Source organism: Mytilus californianus, unplaced genomic scaffold (genome assembly GCF_021869535.1).
Source record: "Mytilus californianus isolate M0D057914Y unplaced genomic scaffold, xbMytCali1.0.p SCAF_4, whole genome shotgun sequence".
Classification (NCBI taxonomy): Eukaryota; Metazoa; Mollusca; class Bivalvia; order Mytilida; family Mytilidae; genus Mytilus; species Mytilus californianus.
In genome coordinates this window covers 100,984,601-101,008,422 of record NW_026262690.1, presented here as the reverse complement: position 1 = coordinate 101,008,422, position 23,822 = coordinate 100,984,601, and the positions used below count along the sequence as shown (strand labels likewise).

Below are 23,822 nucleotides of genomic sequence, written 5' to 3'. Positions count from 1 at the left end.
GTTAGGATATTAAAATATGTCCGTTATTTCGAGAGAAAAAAATTAGTTGTTTAAATTCAGTTTATATTTATGAATAAAAGAACAGTAAAAGTGACGCTACCCAAATTTGAACTTGATCTGAGTTTTGTGGTAATAAGCATTGTGTGTAAGTCTCATAACATTTGGTTGAGGCTAACTTAAGTAGAGAACAGAAACTAATAAACTGCTTCGCTGAACGCAGCTAGATAGGCCCGCAGAGGTCCAACCCTGAACAGTTGGGGCAAAAATGGACACAATATTCAACCTTGATTCAGGTCTGAATTTGGATTGTAATTAAACATTTGACATATTATAGGTTTCTGAATAAATGTAGTCAAAGAACTTGAAATTGGTTATATGAATTGAATTTATATTCAATTAAAGATTTCTTGCTGTTGTGCAATACTTAGGTTATCTGTTGTCAGACTATAAACAAATAAAGTTCAATTAATTCTCAATGTCATATTAGAAATTTATGAAAATAAAAAGGGAGCTTACATCAATAGATATAAACAATTCACCAAAGTTTCCTGAGAATTGGTGACAGCATTTTTGAGTTATTGTCCGAAAACTGGAAAATCACCCCTTTTTTTAATGAATAAAACCCCATAACTCAGAAATGTAAAATGTAAAATTTATAAAATTCTAAAAGGAGCTTACATCAATACATACAAACAATTCACCAAAGTTTCATAAGAATTGCTGAAAGCATTTTTGAGTTTTTGTCCGAAAACTGGAAAATCCCCCCTTTTTTTATGAATAAAACCCTGTAACTCGGAAACGTAAAATCTAAAATTTATAAAAATCAGTAAACGGGCATATAAAAATTCAGCAATTTTTCTATTTGTCAACACCCATAACTCTAGAACGGTTGTGTATAAATTTTATAACATTTGGTTGAGACAAACTAAAAAATTCAGCAATTTTTATGTTTATAAAGGGACATAACTCAAGAATGGCAAAAGTGTCGCCTCCCAATTTCGTACTTAATCTGTATTATGTAGTAATAAGCATTGTGTATAAGTTTCATTAAATTTGGTTGAGGCAAACTAAAGGTAGAAAACGGAAACAAAAAATTTGTACTTGATCTTAGTTTTGTGGTAATGAATATTGTGTATAGGTTTCATAATGTTTGGTTGGGGCAAACTTAAGTTACAGAATGGAAACTAAAAATTTTGCAATCTTTCAATTTATAAAGGGGCATAGACACTACCCAAATTCAACTTGATCTGTGTTTTATCCGTGGAAGTCAAAATTAAACATTGCATTGTATAAAGCATAGATTGTAGTTGATTCAACTATAATCATGGACAAAGGAAGATAACTCCAATTTTAAAAATAAAAATGCTCCGCTGGGGCGCAGCTTGATACGACCGCAGAGGTCGAACCCTGAACAGTTTAGGCAAGTATGGACACAACATTCAAGCTTGATACAGCACTGAATTTGGATTGTAATTAAATATTTGACACAGCATAGGTTTCTGACACAGAATGAAAGTGGTCTAAGAACTTAAAATTTTTTAATTTACCTATTCAAACCATATCATTATTATTTGTTTTTATATATAAATCAGAAATAACCAATTTAAAATGGAAAATTTTAAAGAAAAAAAGGAAAAAAAAAATCCCCCCCCCCCCAAATTTTTTGAACCCCCTTATGATTCATCACCCTCAAACTCAATCCCAGCCTTCCCTTTGTGGTATGGTTCCTTGCAGTACAATTTCAGAGAGATCCATACACTTGAACACAAGTTATTGTCTGGAAACTAGAAAAATGCTTGTTTTTTGGCCCCTTTTTGGCCCCAAATTCCTAAACGTTTAGGGCAATTACCCCCAAACTCAACCCCAGCTTTCCCTTTGTGATATGGAACCATGCAGTACAATTTCATAAAGATCCATACACTTACACACAAGTTATTGTCCTGAAACTAGAAAAATGCTTGTTTTTTTGCCCTTTTAATAGTTTTATGGCCCCTAATTACTAAAACTTTGAGGGAATTACCCCCAAAATCAATCCAAGCCTTCCCTTTGTGATATGGTACCTTGCAGTATAATTTCAGAGAGATCCATACACTTGAACACAAGTTATTGTCTGGAAACTAGAAAAATGCTTATTTTTGGCCCCTTGTTGGCCCCTTATTCCTAAGCTTTTTGGGCAATTACCCCCAAACTCAATTCCAGCTTTCCCTTTGTGATATGGAACCTTGTAGTACAATTTCATAAAGATCCATACACTTACACACAAGTTATTGTCATGAAACAAGAAAAATGCTTGTTTTTTGCCCCTAATTCCTAAAATTTGGAGGCAATTACCTCCAAAATCAATCCCAGCCTTCCCTTTGTGATATGGAACCTTGTGATACAATGTCAGAGAGATCCATAGACCTACACACAAGTTATTGTCATGAAACTAGAAAAATGCTTGTTTTTTGCCCCTTTTTTGCCCCTAATTCCTAAAATTTGGAGGCAATTACCCCCAAAATCAATCCCAGCATTCCCTTTGTGATATGGAACCTTGTGGTACAATGTCAGAGAGATCCATACACTTACACACAAGTTATGTCTGGAAGTTACAAAAATGCTTATTTTTGGCCCCTAATTCCTTAACTGTTGGTACCATAACCCCCAAAATCAATCCCCACCTTCCTTTTGTGGTATTGTACCTTATGGTAAAATTTCATTGAGATCCATTCACTTAAACTAAAGTTAGAGTGCGAAAACTAATGTGTCTTCAGACGACAACAACGACACCAACGTCATACCAATATACGACCACAAAATTTTTTTGCGGTCGTATAATTACTTGATATTTAGAAGAAAATAAAAATTTTGCAATTTTTCCATTTATAAAGGGGCATAACTCTAGAACAGTTTAAGTGACGCCACCAAAATTCAAACTTGATCTGTGTTTTGTGGTAATAAGCATTTAGTATAAGTTTCATAACATTTGGTTGAGGCAAACTTAAGTTAGAGAACGGAAACTAAAAATTTTGCAATTTTTCCATTTATAAAGGGGCATAACTCTAGAACAGTTAAAGTGACGCCACCAAAATTCAAACTTGATCTGTGTTTTGTGGTAATAAGCATTTAGTATAAGTTTCATAACATTTGGTTGAGGCAAACTTAAGTTAGAGAACGGAAACTAAAAATTTTGCAATTTTTCCATTTATAAAGGGGCATAACTCTAGAACAGTTAAAGTGACGCCACCAAAATTCAAACTTGATCTGTGTTTTGTGGTAATAAGCATTGTGTAAAAGTTTCATAACATTTGGTTGAGGCAAACTTAAGTTAGAGAACGGAAACCAATTTTGGGACGTACGTACGTACAGACGGACAAGGGTAAAACTTAATGCCCCCACCGCTACGGCGGGGGCATAAAAATGTATCTTTCTTAATTCTCTGTGGTTCTGTTGTTCCTTCAGCCAACTGATAGAATGGAACACAATTAAATATAAACTATTTATATATATATATGTATATTTATTTTCAAATTTTAACGTCTATTAAAATAAAATGGTGGTTGAAATTTTTGAAAGGACTGAAAACATCAGTGGTATTTAAGGATTATGTATCCTTTTGTTGTTTCAATGCTAAACATATATGGAAATTATAGAAAGTCCACAGCCTTTTCCCTTGTACTCTTCTATCAAAAACAATTATGTGCTTAATATAAAGAGGATAACTGCATGCTGTGCTAGCAATGATTTACCTGCAACAAGTTTTTAGATAAAGATATTAATAATAAAATGCTTCGCTGAGCGCAGCCTAATACGACCGCAGTGGTCGAAACCCTGAACAGTTGGGTCAAATTTGGACACAATATTCAAGCTTGATACTATCTGAATTTGGATTGTGATCAAATTTTTGACATAATATAGGTTTCTGACACAAAATAAATGTGGTAATAGATCTTACAAATTTAATGCGCAATACTGTGCAATTGAAGATTTCTTCTTGAAACTTTTCAAAAATTTGAAATTTTGAAAATTTTGGAAAAAAAATATGAACCCTTTTAAGTATGGAACCTTGTAGTACAATTTTAGAGAGATCCATACACTTAATCACAAGTTACTGTCTTGAAACTTAGAAAAATGCTTTTTTAAAATTAAAAAGCCTCCATCAGCAACATTAAATAGTAATATCTAAAAATAAAAATTCCTTCACATACATAATTATGGCTATAATTAAACTACCTTTATTAAACATTTTTAAAATGATAATTTCTAAAAATAAATTGACAGCTAATCACCTAAAGACAATACATTTCTTTATAAATAATTTATAAGCAGTGTAAGGGAGGTAATTTGACAATATGCGTTTGAATTACCTCCCTTACACTGCTTTAAAATTATGTTTTGTACTTAAGTAATTGTCCATTAAACTGGAAACCCTTGTTTTCCCCCTTTTTTGCCCCTAAATCCTAAACAGTTTGAGCCATAAACCCCAAAAGCAAATTCTTACCATCCCTTTGTGATATGCATCTTCGCTAGCTAAGGGTTGCGATCCACTTCCCTCCTCTCCACCCTTGGCAGATTAAGCCAACATTTGTAATAACAATGTTGCGCCATCTATCGGTAGATTAAAGTCATGCCCATTCCGAATACATTATTCTTGACCAATGGTAGCACTTGAACTCTTCAATTTGGAGGTAAAAACATGGTAGCGTCTAGATTCTACACACTTGGTAAAGCAGGAAAAATATACGCTGACATTCATGCATTTGTGCAAGAAACATACACAGGAACTTCTATTAGTTGATTAAAAACATTCAAATTGTCATTAAATATAGTCGTATGTTTAGGGATGTAAAGACTTGTTGCACAATAAGCACGTGGCAATTGTTTACATACACTTTCTACATTTACAGGTGACCATGTTATTGGCGCTTTTTGATTGGATGCAGCGAGTTTCGACTGCAACCAATGAAAATCATTACCTTGTGTCTCCGAAATTCTATCTCAATCTGCCAAGGGTGGAGAGGAGGGAAGTGGATCGTAACCCTTGGCTAGCAAAGATGTGTGATATGGTAACTTGTGGTGTAATTTCAGAGAGATCCATACACCATTTCACAAGTTATTGTCTGGAAACTAGAAAAATGCTTATTTGGGCCCCATTTTGGCCCCTAATTCCTGAACTGTTAGGACCATAACCCCCAAAATCAATCCCAACCTTCCTTTTGTGGTCATAAACCTTATGGTAAAATTCCATAGAAATCCATACACTTAAACAAAAGTTATTGTCCGGAAACCAATGTGTCTTCGGAAGACGACGACTTGATACCAATATACGACTAATACTAATATGAACCTACTCAAGTACACCTTCTAGGGCGCGCTCACTTTTAGTGACTCAGCAAGAGGTATTTTGGATTGTAAAAGTTGTTTAGGGCTTTTTGTAAACAATAAATGCTAGCACAACATGGACAAGTAAGTAAGTTAAAAATGTTATAACGAAAATCTTGTAATAAAGTCTGTCCATTTATGTAAAATTCGTGGCTTTATTTGCCATAAAATCCACATTTACTGTTAAATGCAAAAAAACACTAAATATAATTGTAGTGAATGAGGTATATTTACAAAATGACTCATACATGTATCTTTTATCAGTAGTTTTTGCTTTTTTTGATATTATTGAACTTTGAAAATTTCTTAAAACACAGGCCTACAGAAACCAGCCTTAACATCTATTCAGCATGTTCAGAGCTCTAACATCTACAGATCATATACATCAATTAGGTAAGTTCTGGAAAATGGGTAAACTAACATGACTAGGATGAATGGTTGGAAATTCGAACTGCAATCAGGACAGGACACTCCTAACAGCATGAATTACCAATCTGGCAAAAATAAAACTGTTTTATAATGTTGATTCTTATTTTCATCTTTATTGGGATCAGCTATGTTTGCTTATGAGTAGATTTTATCTAGCTGATCATTTTATTATAGTTTCCAAGAAAATATCCAAAATGCATAAAATGACAAGAATACTACCCCATGGTAAAAGGTTACCCGCCACAGCATAAATGAGGAATTAAATCATGTGTCATAATGTGTCATTGCAGTATTATAGTCAAAATAGAGTAAAAATTCCACAACTCCCATTAAAATGGTGGTATAATATATATGGTAAACAACACATGATGACAAAGCTTTCAAGTAATTTTCCCGTATGTTCTATTTTTAGCAAAGGCCTTGTTTGTTGACTGGCTGGAAATAAAATCACAAATTATATACTACATATCCTAAGGACCAATCAACCTGAGTTTGGCTGACATTGGTTCAGTAATTTCAGAAGAAAAGATCTTTCATTGTCTTTAAAGTATATGAAAGACAAGTAAATTAGTCAAAATCGTGATTTAAGGCTATTACTCCGTAATGGGTCATCAAATTGTTTGATTTTTGCAGATCTTGTATTTCTGTTTATCTTTGCTGTTTTCAGTTTCTATAACTATCTATTAAAGTTTTTAAGATAATTTGCAAAAATGCTAAAATAAGTCAAAAATCATCATTTATGGGCAATAAGTCTTTAAGATTTATTAGACTTAAATCAAATCAGACTTACAAAATGTATCACCAGATTTGTACTAAAAGAGCAACATGACGGGTGCCACATTATGTCATGTGGAGCAGGATTTGCTTGCCCTTCCAGAGCACCTGAGATCACCCCAGGTTTTTGGCAGGGTTTGTGATGCTCAGTTTTTAGTTTTCTATGTTGTGTTTTGTTTACTGTTGTTTGTCTTTTCGTCATTTTTCTTTTTTTGACATGGCATTGTCAGTTTGTTTTCAACTTATGAGTTTGGATATCCCTTTGGAATCTTTTGTCTCTCTTTTAAAAGGTCATCCAATAGTTTGGTAATATTGGCATTTTTGTTGATCTTGTATTGCTGATCATTTTTGCTGGTACTAGTTTCTACCTATCTATTATAGTTTTTGAGTTAATAGGCAAAACATGAAAATTAGCCAAAAATTGTCATTTAAGGCCAATTACTCCTTAAAGAGTCATCTGATAGTTTCGGTGCAAACAGGAAGTAGGTGGATTTTGAGATTCTGAGCATTGTTTGCCTGACAGATTTTCTCTATCAATAATAATGTTTCGAGATACACAACAATTAATGCATTATACCTTTATGTCATGTATATTCTATTTTTCGACATGGTGGCCATGTTTTTTGACTGACGGGGATAAAACACAAACCTTATACCCTAAGGATCATTCACCCAAAGTTTGGCTGAAATTGGTTTTAAGTAGTTTCCGAGGAGAAAATCTTTGAGAAAGTCTATGACGACAGGTGAGCTAAATATGGTCAAATCAAAATGATGGTCAACAATAACAGATGGCAAACATCCTACCAAGTATTAGAGCTTTCTGTCCAATGTTCTCATAAGATTTGCGTTCACAAAATATTATTGTAGTACAATTGCAAATAAAATGCTTGTGGGGTGCAGCTGGATACGACCGCAGAGGTCGAACCCTGGAACATTTGAGGCAAGTATGGACACTACATTCAAGCTTGATACAGCTATACTTTACCTATTATGGTCCAATATCCAAAATCTAAATACATGGTTAGATTCAGCATATCCAAGTACACCAAGAATTTAAGTAATTTATTTATTTATTGACCATAATATCCAAGTACACCAAGAATTTAATTTATTTATTTATTAATGGACAATATTAGCTAAGTTTTTAAAGGGGTTTGCTTCATTAATATATATATATATATATATATATATATATTGCATTTTGAAAATTAATTTATACAGAATAACAATTAAACCAACCTACCACAAAGTTCTTACAAAAAATTGACAATAAAAAATGAAAAAACAAATTCCAAAAAATCAATACAAAGTCTTTAAACAATCTATAAAACTTACCTCTTTTCAAAATATCTAATAAAGAACAGTTAATTTCAAACTATATTTATACATAACTTCTAAAATTAGAATATGATGCTACATTATATCTATTTTTAACTATGACTCAACTTAAAATTTCTATTAATTGTGCAATACATCTCTGAATTTGGATTCTGATTAAATATTTGATATAGTTTCTGACACAGAATGAATGTGGTCTAAGTACTTAAAGTAGCACTACAGTCAGAATTTTCTGACTCCAACTAACAGTCTTTAAAGATTAATTTCTCCAAAACTACTCAATGGATTTTTTAAATCTTTAATTCATTTTAAAGCTGAAATATTACTCTTTCTTAATCTATAGATAAATTTATTTTTGGTATGATTAATTTAAAAATATAGCTCATTAATTGCCAAAAAAGTGGTCTTCCAACTTGGATGAAAATGGCACATTCAGGTCAAATGGTAGTAAAAATTTGTTTTCATCCCTTTAATCAACCTTACACAAGCTACAAAACTGTGTCTCAGATTTTTGATATATGCCTCCAGTAAGAAGATATATTGATTTAACTGCTGGGTGCCATACCTCATTTCACCTTTCATCTTTGGAGACCTATAAATTCATTAAGAAATAAATTATCCAAAAACTGGGACACAAGTTTTGTAGTAAATACTCCATTTAATCACATATATCAAAGCCAAACCAAAGGGGGTACCCATAAAGTTTCTATTTTCATTTTTTGCTAACAATTCTCATGAAAAATTGTTCTGAGAAATCACCTAAAAACTGAATTTCCCCCTTAGAACCCCTATAAATGCAACATAAATATAAAAATTCCACTGGGAACATCCCAGGAGTGTTCTGACACCACTATTTTATCAATAGAACCACACAGTTTGTGTCTTTGATACTCTTAGACTGTAAATTTTGCATTATGTGTGCACTTTCCAACACTAACTTGGCATTTGGCAGGAGTTTGACATCACAGATTTGACCAACATCTGTAATGTAGTAATGAAATACTGTATAGACAAATCTCCGCCTCTGTCCAGACAGTCTAAGATAAGAGAATAACAGGATTGACCAGCTGCATATACTGTAAATTCAGAAACTAGTTGCTTTCTTTAAAAAAAGAAATGCAATCGTAAACCCAAATGCTTGCTTGGCATTAGATATAAGATAATTGTTTTAAAAAAAAGATTTATTGTTTTATATCATTTTTGTTATATAAGAATTAGAAACTGAAAGTGACTGTTTACTTAAAGTAAATACTGTTCAATGTGGGGTGAAATATTCTTGTTAAAGGAATATTTTTTTCTCTCCTCTCTCCCGAAAGACATCATGTTACATGTAAGTCACCCACTTGATGTTCCATTCTAAGATGCTGGTTTTTGTTTTTAAATTAGAGTTAGTTTTTAGGCTAAAGTTCAAATGCAAATGTGAAGAAATTTAATCAATTAATGATTATATGTGTTAAAGAAATGCAATACATGAACCTGTAAAATAGCCGTTTTTATTGGAACTAAATTTATTTGAGATATGTTCATGGTTATTTGAACAATGGCTTGATATTGATCATTATTAAGATCCTTACACCTGCTCTGCAAGGGTTTTTTATGCTGAGGGTAGCAAGCATTGGCAATTTTAAGTTCTGTGCTTTGTGTATGCTCTTAAAAGTTTTAGATGACATACCTCTTTTGTTAAAAACAAACACTTTTAAAACCTTTAACTCGCTTTGAAGATATTTTCCGGATGTCCCTTTTTATTTTGATGTTTTCTTATATTTTAAATTGTGGGTCATGAAAAAAGGCCTGCAAGTTTAATACACCTTTCGACTCTCCTGTCAATCATCAGTTAATTGACCAATCACATGTGGTGAATTTACCACATGTGTAAACATTTGGTAGCAGCACGTGTTGTCGGCCATAACCTCGGTCAAACATTCTTATCTAAACAGTTAATTTGATCTAACATTTCTTGAAATTTTCACAATTAAATCGTCCAGAATTTGTTTTTGGGAAAGGAATCAATGTTAGAGGGTAGAGGAAGGTCATTTGTCAACTTGAAACAATAAAAAAGTTTGTTTCAATGTATGAAAGTTATTAATAAATCAATTAAAAAGTAATATAATGACAGTGTTTATTGTTTTTGAAATATTGTTTACATGCTATTTTGAAAACTAAAAATATATATATTCTGAAACACAAGATTTTAATTGGTGTACAAACTGAGTTGAAATTGATATTTTTTTCATTAATTTAAAAGTTTATACAATAAAACATGCAAGTTAGTATGTAAAATTTCTGGAAATTACAATTATAATATAGTAAAGATTCAGCAACAAAATAATTGACACCTTTCCAATTTCAATTACATAGAACAATTCATCCCTAACTTTATTCAAATGTGAAAATATTTGTACTTGGAAGCAGTTTAAACTGAAAACTTAAGGGTATTGATCATCTTTTGGATTGACAGATTTCATACAAAATTTTAATTTTCCAGTATAATATTTATACAAGAACTAGTCCATGTTCTTTAACAATCAAATTGTTTTAGAGATAATGCAAGTTTTCCCACCTTAAAATTAATCTGGATGAAAAATTATATACAACCTCATTGGAATGAGATGGAAATAAGAATTACTGATCTGAAAGTCTGCATGGAATGATGTAGTGAATCAGATATTTGTAGTCTTTTTGTGTACAAAATGTATAAAAATGAAAGTAAGTTATGTTTGTAATGCCCTCATTGCTAGCATTTTGTTATAAGACAGAGGGGAAACTGAAATAATAGTAAAAAAAATATACTTCAATAGATGCTTCATAACAAGATAATGTTTAATTTTGATATGACTTTGGTCTACTGTGAGAGTATTTGCTGATTGTACTTGACCTTTTTCAAATTTTGTGTATGAATTAAAAAAAATGAAAGGATGTGAGAAGTATCGGATATATTTTATTTTCTTAATTTAAAAAAAGGGTGAGTACAATGTGTAAAGATTCCTGTTAAGGACAAGAGTTGCATATAAATTTAAAACAAAGACAAACTACAATGACCAAATATTCATGTAAGCAAATAATAAATCAATTTTCTTTTCTTCTTTATTTTTTACTTAGTGATAGAATTTTAATTATCATAAGTTGTCTATGGATATAAAAAAAACAAAACCAGTTAAATTTTATTTGATAAATAATCTAATAGCTACTGGAGCAAGGATGCTTGTTTTACAAGTTGACCCATGCTGTGTTTTACACAGTAAACACACTTATCAGCATTCATTAGCCATGCTTAATTAAACCTGTAATTTATCTTATCAATCATGCAATACTTTATTCTATATCTAGTTGTTAGATTATATTTTTGGGGAATGAGGGTAATTTAATAGCTTGAAATTTGCAAAAGTATTTTAATTGTTTCTTTTAATTCAATATAAATAGACATAATTTCTTCAAAATGTCATAAATTTATCTCTCAACTCTTCAGGAGTAACTATTTCATCATTCTTTAACACAAAAACAAATATATGAACAATAAATTGCTCTTATTTATATTTGTTATAACAAAATTCTTTACTTTGTTATTATTCAATATTCATAATAACCGCCATTTTGTTGATTAGCTCTGGGAACAGTATATATATATATATATGTTCCTGATTAGCTTGACCTAGGATGCTGGGTTGCCATGTGTTGCTAAGGGGGGCGGGGCATACCAGTAGAAAATGGAAAGGTGTATTGTAAATATATACAATTTGAATCGCACTGTATCCTCTTCACCTTGATGACCAAAACCAATTCATTAAAAAAGATATTTATAGCCTAGACAAAACAGCTTACACCTTGTACTTATAAACAAACAAACAAAATTGAAAACAACAAAAAAACTAACATGGTCAAACCTGAAATTACCACTGATCGGTATACCCATCACCTAAATATGAGTTTGTTTAAAGGTCACATTTATGAACTGTTGTAAGGTGTTCCTTTTTGTCGAGCCTTCGACTTTAGTCGAAAAAGCGAGACAAAGCGATTCTACATTCCGTCGGTGTCGTCGGCGGTGGCGTCCACAAATATTCACTCTGTGGTTAAAGTTTTTGAAATTTTAATAACTTTCTTAAACTATTCTGGATTTGTACTAAACTTGGACAGAAGCTTGTTTATGATCATAAGATAGTATCCAGAAGTAAATTTTGTAAAAATGAAATTCCATTTTTTCCGTATTTTACTTATAAATGGACTTAGTTTTCTGCTGGGGAACAATACATTCACTCTGTGGTTAAAGTTTTTAAAATTCTAATAACTTTCTTAAACTGTCCTGGATTTGTACCAAACTTGGACGGAAGCTTGTTTATCATCATGAGATAGTATCCAGAAGTAAATTTTGTAAAAATGAAATTCCATTTTTTCCGTATTTTACTTATAAATGGACTTAGTTTTCTGCTGGGATACAATACATTCACTCCAAGGTTAAAGGTTTTTCTAAATTTTAATAACTTTCTTATACTATCCTGGATTTGTCCCAAACTTGGACAGAAGCTTGTTTATGATTAAAAGCTAGTATCTAGAAGGAAAATTTTTGTTAAAATTTTGTACCTGTTTATCTGTTACTTATAAATGGACTTAGTTTTTCTTCCAGTTAAAATTACATACAGTCTGAAGTTTATTTTTTTAGATTTATAAACTATCCTGGATTTTTCCCAAACTTGGACAGAAGCTTCTTAAAATAAAAAAAAAAAAGTATTGAGAGGAATATTTTTATTGATGTTTTTCCTCATTTTTGTTGAGCCTGCGATTTACAGCAAAAGTAGGCAAGACACTGGGTTCCGCGGAACCCTTACGATTTTTTTTTATCTGAACACGATTTTTTCATTAAATATTAAAGGGTGTCTTTTACATGGTAAAATTACACTACTGTCTTATGGTATGTATGTAAATTCTTTTAAACCAGGTGTATTCATAAGCACATGTCCCAAGTCCGAAGCATGTTGTTTAGTGGTTGTCTTTTTTTGGTGCAGTTCATATTTGCTTTTTGTTTCTGGTTTGAAGTTAAATTAGATCTGTTTGTTTTTTCCTGTTTAAATTGTTTTATAACAGTGTTTTGGGGCCCTCGGTAGGATGCTGTACAATGTGAGCCAAGCTTTTGTGTTGAAGGCTGAATTATAACCTATAATTGCTAATTTTGACTACACTGTGTTTTGATGGAGAGTTGTCTTCCTACCACATTTAAAAAGATATTCCCTGACATTTGACAAATCCATTAGAATAATCGAGATATTGAAATTGAACTGAAGTTGCCTAGTAGGTTTCTTACATTGACCCTGCTATCCTTTTTCTCTCTTTCTGGATAGTTTTATACTGGTCATTTGGGGGCACTGAGTAGCCTACTGATCAGTGAGATGGCTCAAAATCTTCTTGCACTATTTTACATTTTCGTACAAGTTTAATATATTAAAACCGAAAATGATCGTCTTTATGAAATAATAATTATTTATTTTTATTTTGACGAACATTTTGAAGAGCATTAATTACTACAGGCTGAACATATAGTTAGATAATCTGTTCCCTGACCAAGATAACTATAAATAGAAATTAATTTTTCTTATCTGTGCCTGCATCTGTCATCACTCGGTGTCTATTAATTAATAGACATTTGATAAGGAAATAACGTTGCAATATTTAAACAAAGAAAATTGCAATTTTAAAGAAAATAAAAACTATTCAAGGACGTATATCAATTTAGATTATATACGTCCTTGGTCTATCCTAGACGTAAAATTTCAATAAAGTGCAAGAAAGACTTCATTTTAATTTCAGTATTGTCCCTTAGTTAGCCCCACAAGGACGTTGAGGTATGAAAATTATGAAATAGCCTGCATCGTACATTATGTACATTTTCCCTAGACTCGGAATCTTAAGTAAAATGCTAGTAATACTTCTTTTATAGATTTTAGTTTTAACAAATCTCGTTTCGAATATAAATCGCATTGTTTACGTGAAATCTTATCTCATATCTAAACACAGCTGGTTTCAACGTTTGACTCTAATTAGAATAACTACGCGTATATGTAAGGTAAATATTAGCAGCTTGTAATTGCGTGCAAGGAAGTATTCAAATGCTTATTAAAGTAGCTTGCGTCATAATAAATTTCAAATCATATGTAACATATCTCTATAGCAACTTTAAGATGCTAATGATTCAGCAGGTCAAATAATAAGCTATATGAAAGGTGGCTATAGAAAGAAACAGATGTATTCCGAATAACATCCGGTGTTCTGAAAGACTACGGACATCGTCCAATATATACTGCGTAAACCCTCAGGGGTTTACGCAATTATTGCGTGCATTTATTATTGCGATTTTGTCATTTTAGACTTAATTTTAATTTTTACGATTTTGAGAAAAATCCTGTTTAATTCATATAAAATATTTCAAAATGCGAGTTTAAATTATTGCGTTTACAACTCTGTCGCATTTTTTCGCAATAATTAAAACCTCGCAATAATTTCTTAATTTACAGTAATCAATATTTAACATCATCATTCTCACTATAAAGAATAATTTTCATTTGTATTTTAAAAAGAAATATACTATGAAATTAGCTAGAACATTAAAATTATGCAATAAAAGATATGTTCATAAAAAGATCAAGACATCCCCTTCCTGAAAATAGAATGTCCCACATGGTTTTTTAGTTTTATGGAATTGATAAATTAAAATTGGTTAAAATGCCTTAAACTCCTAACAGAAGACACACTCATCATTTAAATGTAGAAGATTCAGAGACATATTCTTCTTGTTTGTAGTAAGAACCTTTGTCAGAGGCTTTCAAAAGATACTTTCACACTCTTATCCATATTTTTTTTTCATTTTGGTAGATTTTTTCCTTTTCATATCTTTTTCCTTTTCTCTGTTTACTTCCAGAGGAGGGGTGACAGCCTTAGGTGCTGTGTGCAAATTTTTTTTAGGTCACATGGTACGATTTTAGCGTCCCTCTGCAATTTTGAATCTGGTAAAAGATATATATTTGTTCATGTATTAATATCAAATATACTCTCTTGCACTCGCAGAAAATATAGAAAGATTTGAAATGAATAAAGAAATGCACTGTAATGGCAGGAATTTTTATTCGATCTCTGCGAAATCATGAGGCACAGATTTTTGTTGATTTTACAAATGTAAGCACATGAAAATTATTAAAATTTATGTCAATTCAAGAACACTATTCGAACATTCTAAATCTTCTTAAGTCTCCAGCCGTTGCTACGTAATAAGTCGCTAAAATATGATTTCCGGTAAGTAAAATATCAAAAATATTTGTCAAATCCGTGACTACATATGTTATTTTAGGCATATAAACTCATATGTATTTTAATTATTTTGAAAACAAAATGAAAATTTTGTCTTATAAATAGCCATGATGAAAAAATACAGTTTTTTTCATTATTCAATCGTGCATTATTTGTGTATTGGATTGCTTAATTGCCTTCTCTCTATAGTGTTATCTCTGTTTTGTTAACTGACAAATGACGAAATAATGCAGTATTTAAAATTTAGTATTTTACAAAACTTTGTCCCGATTAAAAACTTAAAACCGATTGAATAAATTAAAATATGAGAATTCAGTGATTATCGATGTCGAAATAAGCCCTTGGTAATAAACAGTCAGTTTGGGTATAAATATGTTTATTCCCAAGAAATAACTAACAAATTTGTTTATTGTGTATGTACAAAGTATATGTATATTGTATAATCAGCCCTTCTGTATATTACTTGTTTTTTTAATTGATTCAACAAATTTCGCTTGTCCAGGTGTCAATATCAGTGATGTCCACACCAAGAGATGTTTGATATAAATGACACAATACCACCGCGACCAATTGATAATATAAGACAAATATGCGTGCCGTGTGCAAAGTGTCGTCCCTCCTCTAGTTTACTTCCATGGTTGTATAAATTACTTTTGTTGCAATACAGTGAGATAAGACCACAGGGATTAACAGCTGGACACTGGTATCAACAGATGATTGACATATTAGCCCCTCCCAAACGTCCATATATTTAGAGTAATTACCATGTGTTTTTATTTACATAAGTTCATTATCAATTTACTCCCTGTTGTGATATGATAATGACTTTGGGATTTTTACAAAATGTGCAGAATGATATACTTAATTTAAAATTATGTGATAAAAAAAATATCTCCAAAAAATCATTGTTAGACTGTAGTGCTACCTTAAATAATTCAAAATTGGACATTTACCAATCATGATCCAATATTCAAAATCTAAATACATGGTTGGAATCAGCCTTTCAAAGAACCCCTTGAATTCAATTTTTGATGAAATCATACAAAGTTTAATGTTGGACCCTTTGGACCTCAATGTTGACAAATTTGATAACAGGACCAAAAATCCAAAATCTAAATACACGGTTAGATTCAGCATATCAAAGAACCCCATATATTCAATTTTTGTTGAAATCAAACAAAGTTTAATTTTAGACCCCAATTTAGACCAACTTGAAAACTGTGCCCAAAATAAATAAACTGTTATCACCATGATCACAATGTCTCGCCTTTTTGTAATTTTAATAATACAAATGTTGAAATTAAAATAGCAATACTTTAACATGTAAGTTATGCAAATATTCAAAGTCGATGAACCATGACTGAAGTTACATGGCTAAACAATCTCCATGGAATGAGATGTGCCAATGCTAATACAACTGCATACCAAATACCATTGACTTATTATAAGTCATTCCCTTTAAACAAACCTAAACACAAACATTAACTTGTAAACTATGTAAAAGTTTCAAAGTCAATGAACCATGATCAGGGGTGGGGCTATATAATCTCCATGGAAACGATACTTGCAAATGCCAATAAATTTGCATACCAAATATCATTGACTTAACATTAGCAGTTCATCTTAAACTGATCTAATCACAAACTAATACATGTTAACTAAGCAAAAGTTTCAAAGTAAATAGACCGTGACTGAGGGGGCGGGGCCAAATATTCTCCAGGGAAATGAGATGTGCTAATGCTTATACAACTGAACACCAATTAACATTGGCCTACCACTAATGGTTCCCCTTGAACTGACCTAATCACAAACTAATACATGTTAACTTAGCAAAATTTTCAAAGTCTATAGACCATGATTAAGGGGGCAGAGCCAAATAATCTCCATGGAAATGAGATATGCCAATGCTTATACACCTGCATACCAAATATCATTGACCTACCACTAGTGGTTTCCCATAAATTGACCTAATCACAAACTAACACATGCAAACTATGAAAAGTTTCAAAGTCAATAGACCTTGACTGAGGGGGCGGGGCCAAATAATCTCCATGGTAATGAGATGTGCCAATGCTAATACAACTGCATACCAAATATCATTGACCTACCACTAGTGGTTCACCATGAACTAGACCTAATCACAAACTAATACATTGTTGACGCCGCTGCCGCCGACGTGGGAAAGATCTAAATATATGCTTTGATTCAGCATATCAAATAACCCCAATAATTCATATTTGATAAAAATAAAAAAAAAAATAATTTTGGACCGCAATTTGGCCCAACTTTGAAAACCAAGCCCAAAATCAAAAACACAAAAAAACTTTGGATTGGGCATATCAAAGAACACCAATAATTCAATTTTAGATGAAATCAAACAAAGTTAGATTCTGGACCCAATTAGGACCAACTTGAATAGTGCCCAAAATCAAAAATCTATATACACTCTTAGATTCAGCATATCAAAGAACCCCAAGAATTCATTTTTTTCTTAAATCAAACATTTTAATTCTGAACTCTTTGGTCCTTAATGTTGACCAATTTGAAGACAGGCCCAAAAATTTTTAATCTAAATAAACGGTTAGATTCAGCATATCAAACAACAACAATAATTAAATTTTTGATGAAATCAAACAAAGTTTGTTTAATTTTGGAACCTTTAGACCTTAATAATAATATGGACCAATTCAAAAACAGGGCCCAAAATCCAAATTCTAAATACACAGTTAGATTCAGCATATTAAAGAACCCAAGAATTGAAGAACAAGACTTTGAATTAAAATTTAAAAGAAATAAGCAATTTCTACAAAGTATTACAAAAGTATTGTTTTTGGCCCCTTTCCTAAACCCCTAAAATCAATCACAACCTTCCTTTTATGGTATAACACCTTGTTACACAATTAAATAGCAATTCATAGACTAATACTCAAGTTATTGCCTGTAAACAAGAATAAAATGCTTCGCTGAGCGCAGCCTGATACTACGGCAGAGGTTGAACGCTGAACAGTTGGGGCAAATTTGGACACAATATTCAAGCTTGATACTGTCTGAATTTGGATTGTGATCAAATTTTTGACATAATATAGGTTTCTGACACAAAATAAATGTGGTCAAAGATCTTTCAAATCTATTGCGCAATACTGTGCAGTGGAAGATTTCTTCTTGAAAATTTTCAAAAATTCGAAATATGAAAAATTTTGAAAAAAAATATGAATCCCCTAAAAAAATTGGAAAAAAAATCCCCCCCCCCCCAACTTTTTGAAACCCTCCTTGGAGCAATAACCCCATTACTCAATCCCAGCCTTTCCTTTGTAGTATGGAACCGTGTACTACAATTTCAGAGAGATCCATACACTTAAACACAAGTTATTGTCTGGAAACTAGAAAAATGCTTGTTTTTGGCCCTTTTTGGCCCCTAATTCCTACATGTTTTTGACAATTAACCCCAAACTCAATCCCAGACTTCCCTTTGTGATATGGAACCTTGTGTTACAATGTCAGAGAGATCCATACACTTACACACAAGTTATTGTCTGGAAACTAGAAAAATGCTTGTTTTTGGCCCCTTTTTGGCCCTTAATTCCTAAACTGTTGGCCCCATAACCCCTAAGATGAATCCCAACCTTCTACTTGTGGTATTAAACATTGTGGTACAATTTCAGAGCAATCGAAATACTTATACACAAGTTATTATCCTGAAACTAGAAAAATGCTTGTTTTGGGCCCCTTTTGGGCCCCTTATTCCTAAACGGTTGGGTCCATCATCCCCAAAATCAATTCCAACCTTCCTTTTGTGGTATTGAACCTTCTTAAAAAATTTCATAGAGATCCATTAACTTAAACTAAAGTTATTGTCCGGAAACCAATGTGTCTTCGGACGACGACAACGACATCATACCATTATACGATCCCAAAAAATTTTTTGCGGTCGTATAAAAATAGTTGTTTTCGGCCCCTTTTTGACCCCTAATTATTAAACAGTATGAGCCATGACCCTCCAAAAATCATTCTAAACTTTCCTTTTGAGGATGGAACCTTGTGGTAAAATTTCATTGAAATCTATACTCTTATACACCAATTATTGTCCTGAAACATGAAAAATGCTTGTTTTTGACCCCTTTCTGGCCCCTAATTACTAAACAGCTATGACAATAACCCCCAAAATAAATCCATTCCTTCCTATTGTGGTATGGAACCTTGTGCTAAAATTTAATAGAGATCCATACACTTATACTCAAGTTATAATCTGTGAACCTGACAAAAAATTGTTTTTGTTACACCCTTTTTGGCCCCTTGTTCCTAAACAGCAATGACAATAACCCCCAAAATTAATCCCAACCTTCCTATTGTAGTGTGGAACCTTGTGGTAAAATTTTGACCAAAGAAATATCTCTTCTACTCAAGTTATTGTATTAAAACCAGACAAATAATTGTTTTTGGCCCCTTTCTGGCCCCTAATTACAAAACAGCTAAGACAATAACCCCCAAAATCAATCCCAACCCTCCTATTGTGGTATGAAACCTTGTACTAAAATTTCTTACTCATCCATACACCTACACTAAGTAATTGTCTGCGAACCAATTTATTTTCCATGAACCAGTAAAACTGACCTTTTTTGGCCCCTTATTACAAAACCGCAAGGACAATAGCCCACTAAAACAATCCCAACCATCCTTTACTGGTAAGGAACCTTGTGCTAAAATTTCATAGACATCCCTGAACTTATACTCAAGTTTTTGTCTGCGAACAAAATTTTCTTCAGACGCAGACGCATACAACACCATAACATAATACTACCTGCGGTCGTATAAAAACACACAGCAATACGCACAGTAAACCTCAGTTTAAATGAAGTCGGAGTCCAATGTCAGAATAGGTAACCATGGTAACAGAAGAAACTAAGCAAAATGACAACAATACATAAATTAACAAAGGACTACCAGCAGTTACTGACATGCCATGGCCAGCTCCAGACCTCAATTAAACTGATTGAAAGATTATGTCTTCATCATATGAAAATCAATCACAATCCCTCCCGTTAGGGGTTTAGTATCATAATCATAAAATACAAGAACATAACCCATATCATGCCAACAACTGGTTTTAGAATCCATACACCGTTCCACAAGTTATTGTCTGGAAACTAGAAAAATGCTAATTTTTGGCCCCTTTTTGGCCCCCTAATTCCTTAACTGTTGGTACCATAACCCCCAAAATTCCAACCTTCCTTTTGTGGTATTGAACCTTTTGGTAAAATTTCATAAAGATCCATTCACTTAAACTAAAGTTATTATGCGAAAACCAATGTGTCTTCGGACAATGACGATGACGAAGCCAACGTCATACCAATATACGACCGCAAAAATTTTTTGTGGTCGTATAAAAAGCATTTGATTCAGTTATTCAAGAAACTGTAATTTGAAATTTGTTGGAAATTAGCATAAGGGGTCTTTTATAGAATTCAATGGAATTGTAAAGAGTACAAATGTATGTATATTAATAATTTACTAAGTATTAGAATAAATGATAAATTAACATTTTCTTTCAAATCAGTGGTTGTCATTTGTTGCTGTTTTTTGTTTTGTACATAAAAATCAATTAAGCGGTTAGTTGTTCACTTCTATGTCATGCATGTATGTCATTTGGTCAAAAGCAAAAAGGTGTATTTATTGGCAATCATACCACGTCTTCTTTTTTTTATATTTCAATGTTTGAACAATAAAATACTTTCAATTGAATTGAACTGTTACTGTTAGTAAAACAAGTTGATTTCTTACCGTTTCCGAGGAGACATTCTTATAAGTTGAACGATGGACAGTCTTCGGACTGACTGCTTTCTTACGTAACCCGATTGGAAGATATTACTGACTCTTTCATAGTAAAAGTCTGTTGATTGGTTGGGGCAATTCTAAACCTAGTAAGTGTCCTTCAATCCCGCAGAGTGTCAGGTTAGAACTCTTTATTTTAGTTATTAAAGTTGCATCGTGATCAATCATGCATATCGATACACAAGAACATGATTCTTTATATAGCCGCAACTCCTTTCAATTTTGTAATGTATAAAAACGTACATGTGAACATTCCGCATTTTATCCAGTCGCTCATTGTTATGAAATTATGTTTAGTCTCATTATAGTTGAAAGGTATATGAAAACCTAGGGACACACTGCGCATGGTTTTTTTCCTTGGTTATATATATTGATACTTAGTAAGATAATCCAAAGGTAACAATTTAATTGAAACAGGGATATAACAGGCCTCTACAATAACTTTTTTTTCAACTTGCCCAATAGGACAAGTACATACCAAAACTTACTTGTCCGAATGGAATGGTATCTTGTCCAAAAAAAAAAAAACACCTTTATATTAACCTTTTTGGCATTTTAGGTTGATTTAATGAACAAAATGAATTAAAACAATAGAACAGAATTTGATTTATATCTCTTGGTATCCTTTTTAAAAATATGAGTCGAGAACAACTGAATCTAATCATGTCTAGTCACAGGACTTAGGTTCTAGTTTTCATCAATGCCAAAATCTCATCAGACTCTGCACATCAGGCACAGTCTGGTAGGCCTGTCAGTCTACACTCATTTTGTTTGTATCCTGGTCTTTTAAGTTGATAAAATATTGATTATTATGATTAATGCCTTACTACAATCAGCTTTGTTTTAACACCCCACGCAACAAAGTTGCGGAGGGTATAATGTTTTTCTCCCGTCTGTCCTTCCGTCTGTCAGTCCTGTTCTTGTCATCGCAACTCCTCTGAAACCCCACAACAGAATTTCATGAAACTTTGTAGATAATAAGGACATACTATGTAGATGTGCATATCGACAGGAAATTACGATTCAATTTTTTTTCTAGGAGTTATGCCCCTTTAACTTAGCATTTTGGCCAAAATATACTTTGTCATCGCAACTCCTCTGAAACCCCACAACAGAATTTCATGAAACTTTGTAGGTAATAAGGACATACTATGTACAAAATGATGTAGATGTGCATATTGACAGGAAATTAGGATTCAATTTTTTTTTTTTAGGAGTAATGCCCCTTTAACTTAGAATTTTGGCAAAAATTTACTTTGTCATCGCAACTCCTCTGAAACCACACAACAGAATTTCATGAAACTTTGTAGATAATAAGGACATAATATGTAGATGTGCATATCGACAGGAAATTACGATTCAATTTTTTTTCTAGGAGTTATGCCCCTTAGAACTTAGAATTTTGGCCTAAATATACTACTACAACAGTTTGTAATGGCAACTCCTCTGAAACTACACAAGAGAATTTCATGAAACTTTGTAGTTGAGGACATAATACATGTAATACATGTATGTAAAAGAGCATATCCACAAGAAAATTTTTATCAGTTGACTTTTGTTTGTCCAGTGACAATGTGGGGGTGTGGGGTATGTGGGCGTGCTCACAAAGGTTCTTTAATTAATATATTAAAATGTTTATTCAAACACAATCAAATATTGTTTTGTCTAAATATGATCAAATATGATTTTATGAATTTTATGGTTAATAAATTAATTTTTCATTTTTTTTCAAAAATACTTTTGTTAAATAAAATTTGTCATATATTTATTATAAAGCAACAGAATAAAAGGAAAACGAGGTACTGGTTTGTCTTGGTCCCGAACTGTCTATTAAACATGGAGCTGATTCGTTTTTCCGTGATGGTGCCAAACTTTATTGTTACCTTATCTTCAAAGCACACCACTGATTCCGATCAGTAAGACTGGTTTCTAAGAATAGTATGCGTTTTATCTGTTATTACATGTATTAAGTATATGACAAAGAACCAGTTTTAAATTATCAATCTCAAGTAAACATGTCAAGTTAATATTTCTTCTTTTCTTGTTTTTTGTTTCATCAAAGTTGGATTTAATTTATTTTTACAGAATGATTTTACTTGTCCCGTCGGACAAGCTTGATATAGCTTTTACTTGTCCAACCTTTTTTTCCTCCGGTACAGGACAATCGGACAGCGTTATTGTCGAGCCCTGATATAACCAAATCAATTATTTTCGATTAAAATTAATAATGATTAATTACATGTACATGTATACAGGAATAATTTGGAGAAGGGTTTGTGCTAGGCTAGACGATGCCTAGCTAATATCTCAAAATTACCGTGGCAAGATAGCAGAATGTGTAGTTGTCAATAAATGTTAAAAGAATTATGTCAAACAATGAAGTAATATATATATAACTGAAAACAATGAACAGAGTCAGAAACAATTAAACGTCTTATACTTGTTTTTAAGATTTATGACTATTTATACAAAACCATGATGCTATATGAAAAAGAGAAAGAAAATAGATATACAACTAAAAGACAAAAATACTGTTGGCATTGGATTATTTGAAAATGGATATTTTCTAGAGGAATTTAAAATCATGTATACAAATACAGACACTATGATAATAAAACAGAAAGACATCTACATGTTTACATATAAACGCTCACCCACAAAAGAATATGTTAATTCAGCATGTTTAGCTTTGAAGGGTAAGTACGATAAAGCCATTAAAGGCCTCATTTTTCTCTCAATATCAAGTCCATCATGCGACTAAATGAAATAGAACGAATTTTGTCGAACGCTTCGAAAGTTAC

At 32.1% G+C, this 23,822-nt stretch overlaps 1 protein-coding gene and 1 long non-coding RNA gene across 6 annotated transcripts in view; one reads left to right on the top strand and one right to left on the bottom strand.

Annotated features, from left to right (window-relative positions):
- The window catches only part of LOC127699036 (uncharacterized), a 316,114-nt gene extending 313,296 nt beyond the window's left edge, over positions 1-2,818 (top strand). For all 3 annotated transcript variants that reach the window (XR_007981033.1, XR_007981031.1, XR_007981032.1), the window contains exon 2: positions 294-2,818. This is a non-coding gene — a long non-coding RNA (uncharacterized LOC127699036). The remainder of the gene's footprint in view (positions 1-293) is intronic.
- The window catches only part of LOC127698996 (mitochondrial import inner membrane translocase subunit Tim9-like), a 91,209-nt gene that overhangs the window by 65,784 nt on the left and 1,603 nt on the right, over positions 1-23,822 (bottom strand). The window contains exon 1 of one of the 3 annotated variants that reach the window (XM_052202792.1): positions 5,783-5,855. The exons of the other annotated variants lie outside the window; for them this stretch is intronic. Coding sequence (XP_052058752.1) covers positions 5,783-5,844 — 62 coding nt within the window. The 5' untranslated portion in view covers positions 5,845-5,855. Of the gene's footprint in view, positions 1-5,782; positions 5,856-23,822 lie in introns of those variants that run through there. 3 annotated transcript variants of the gene reach the window in all.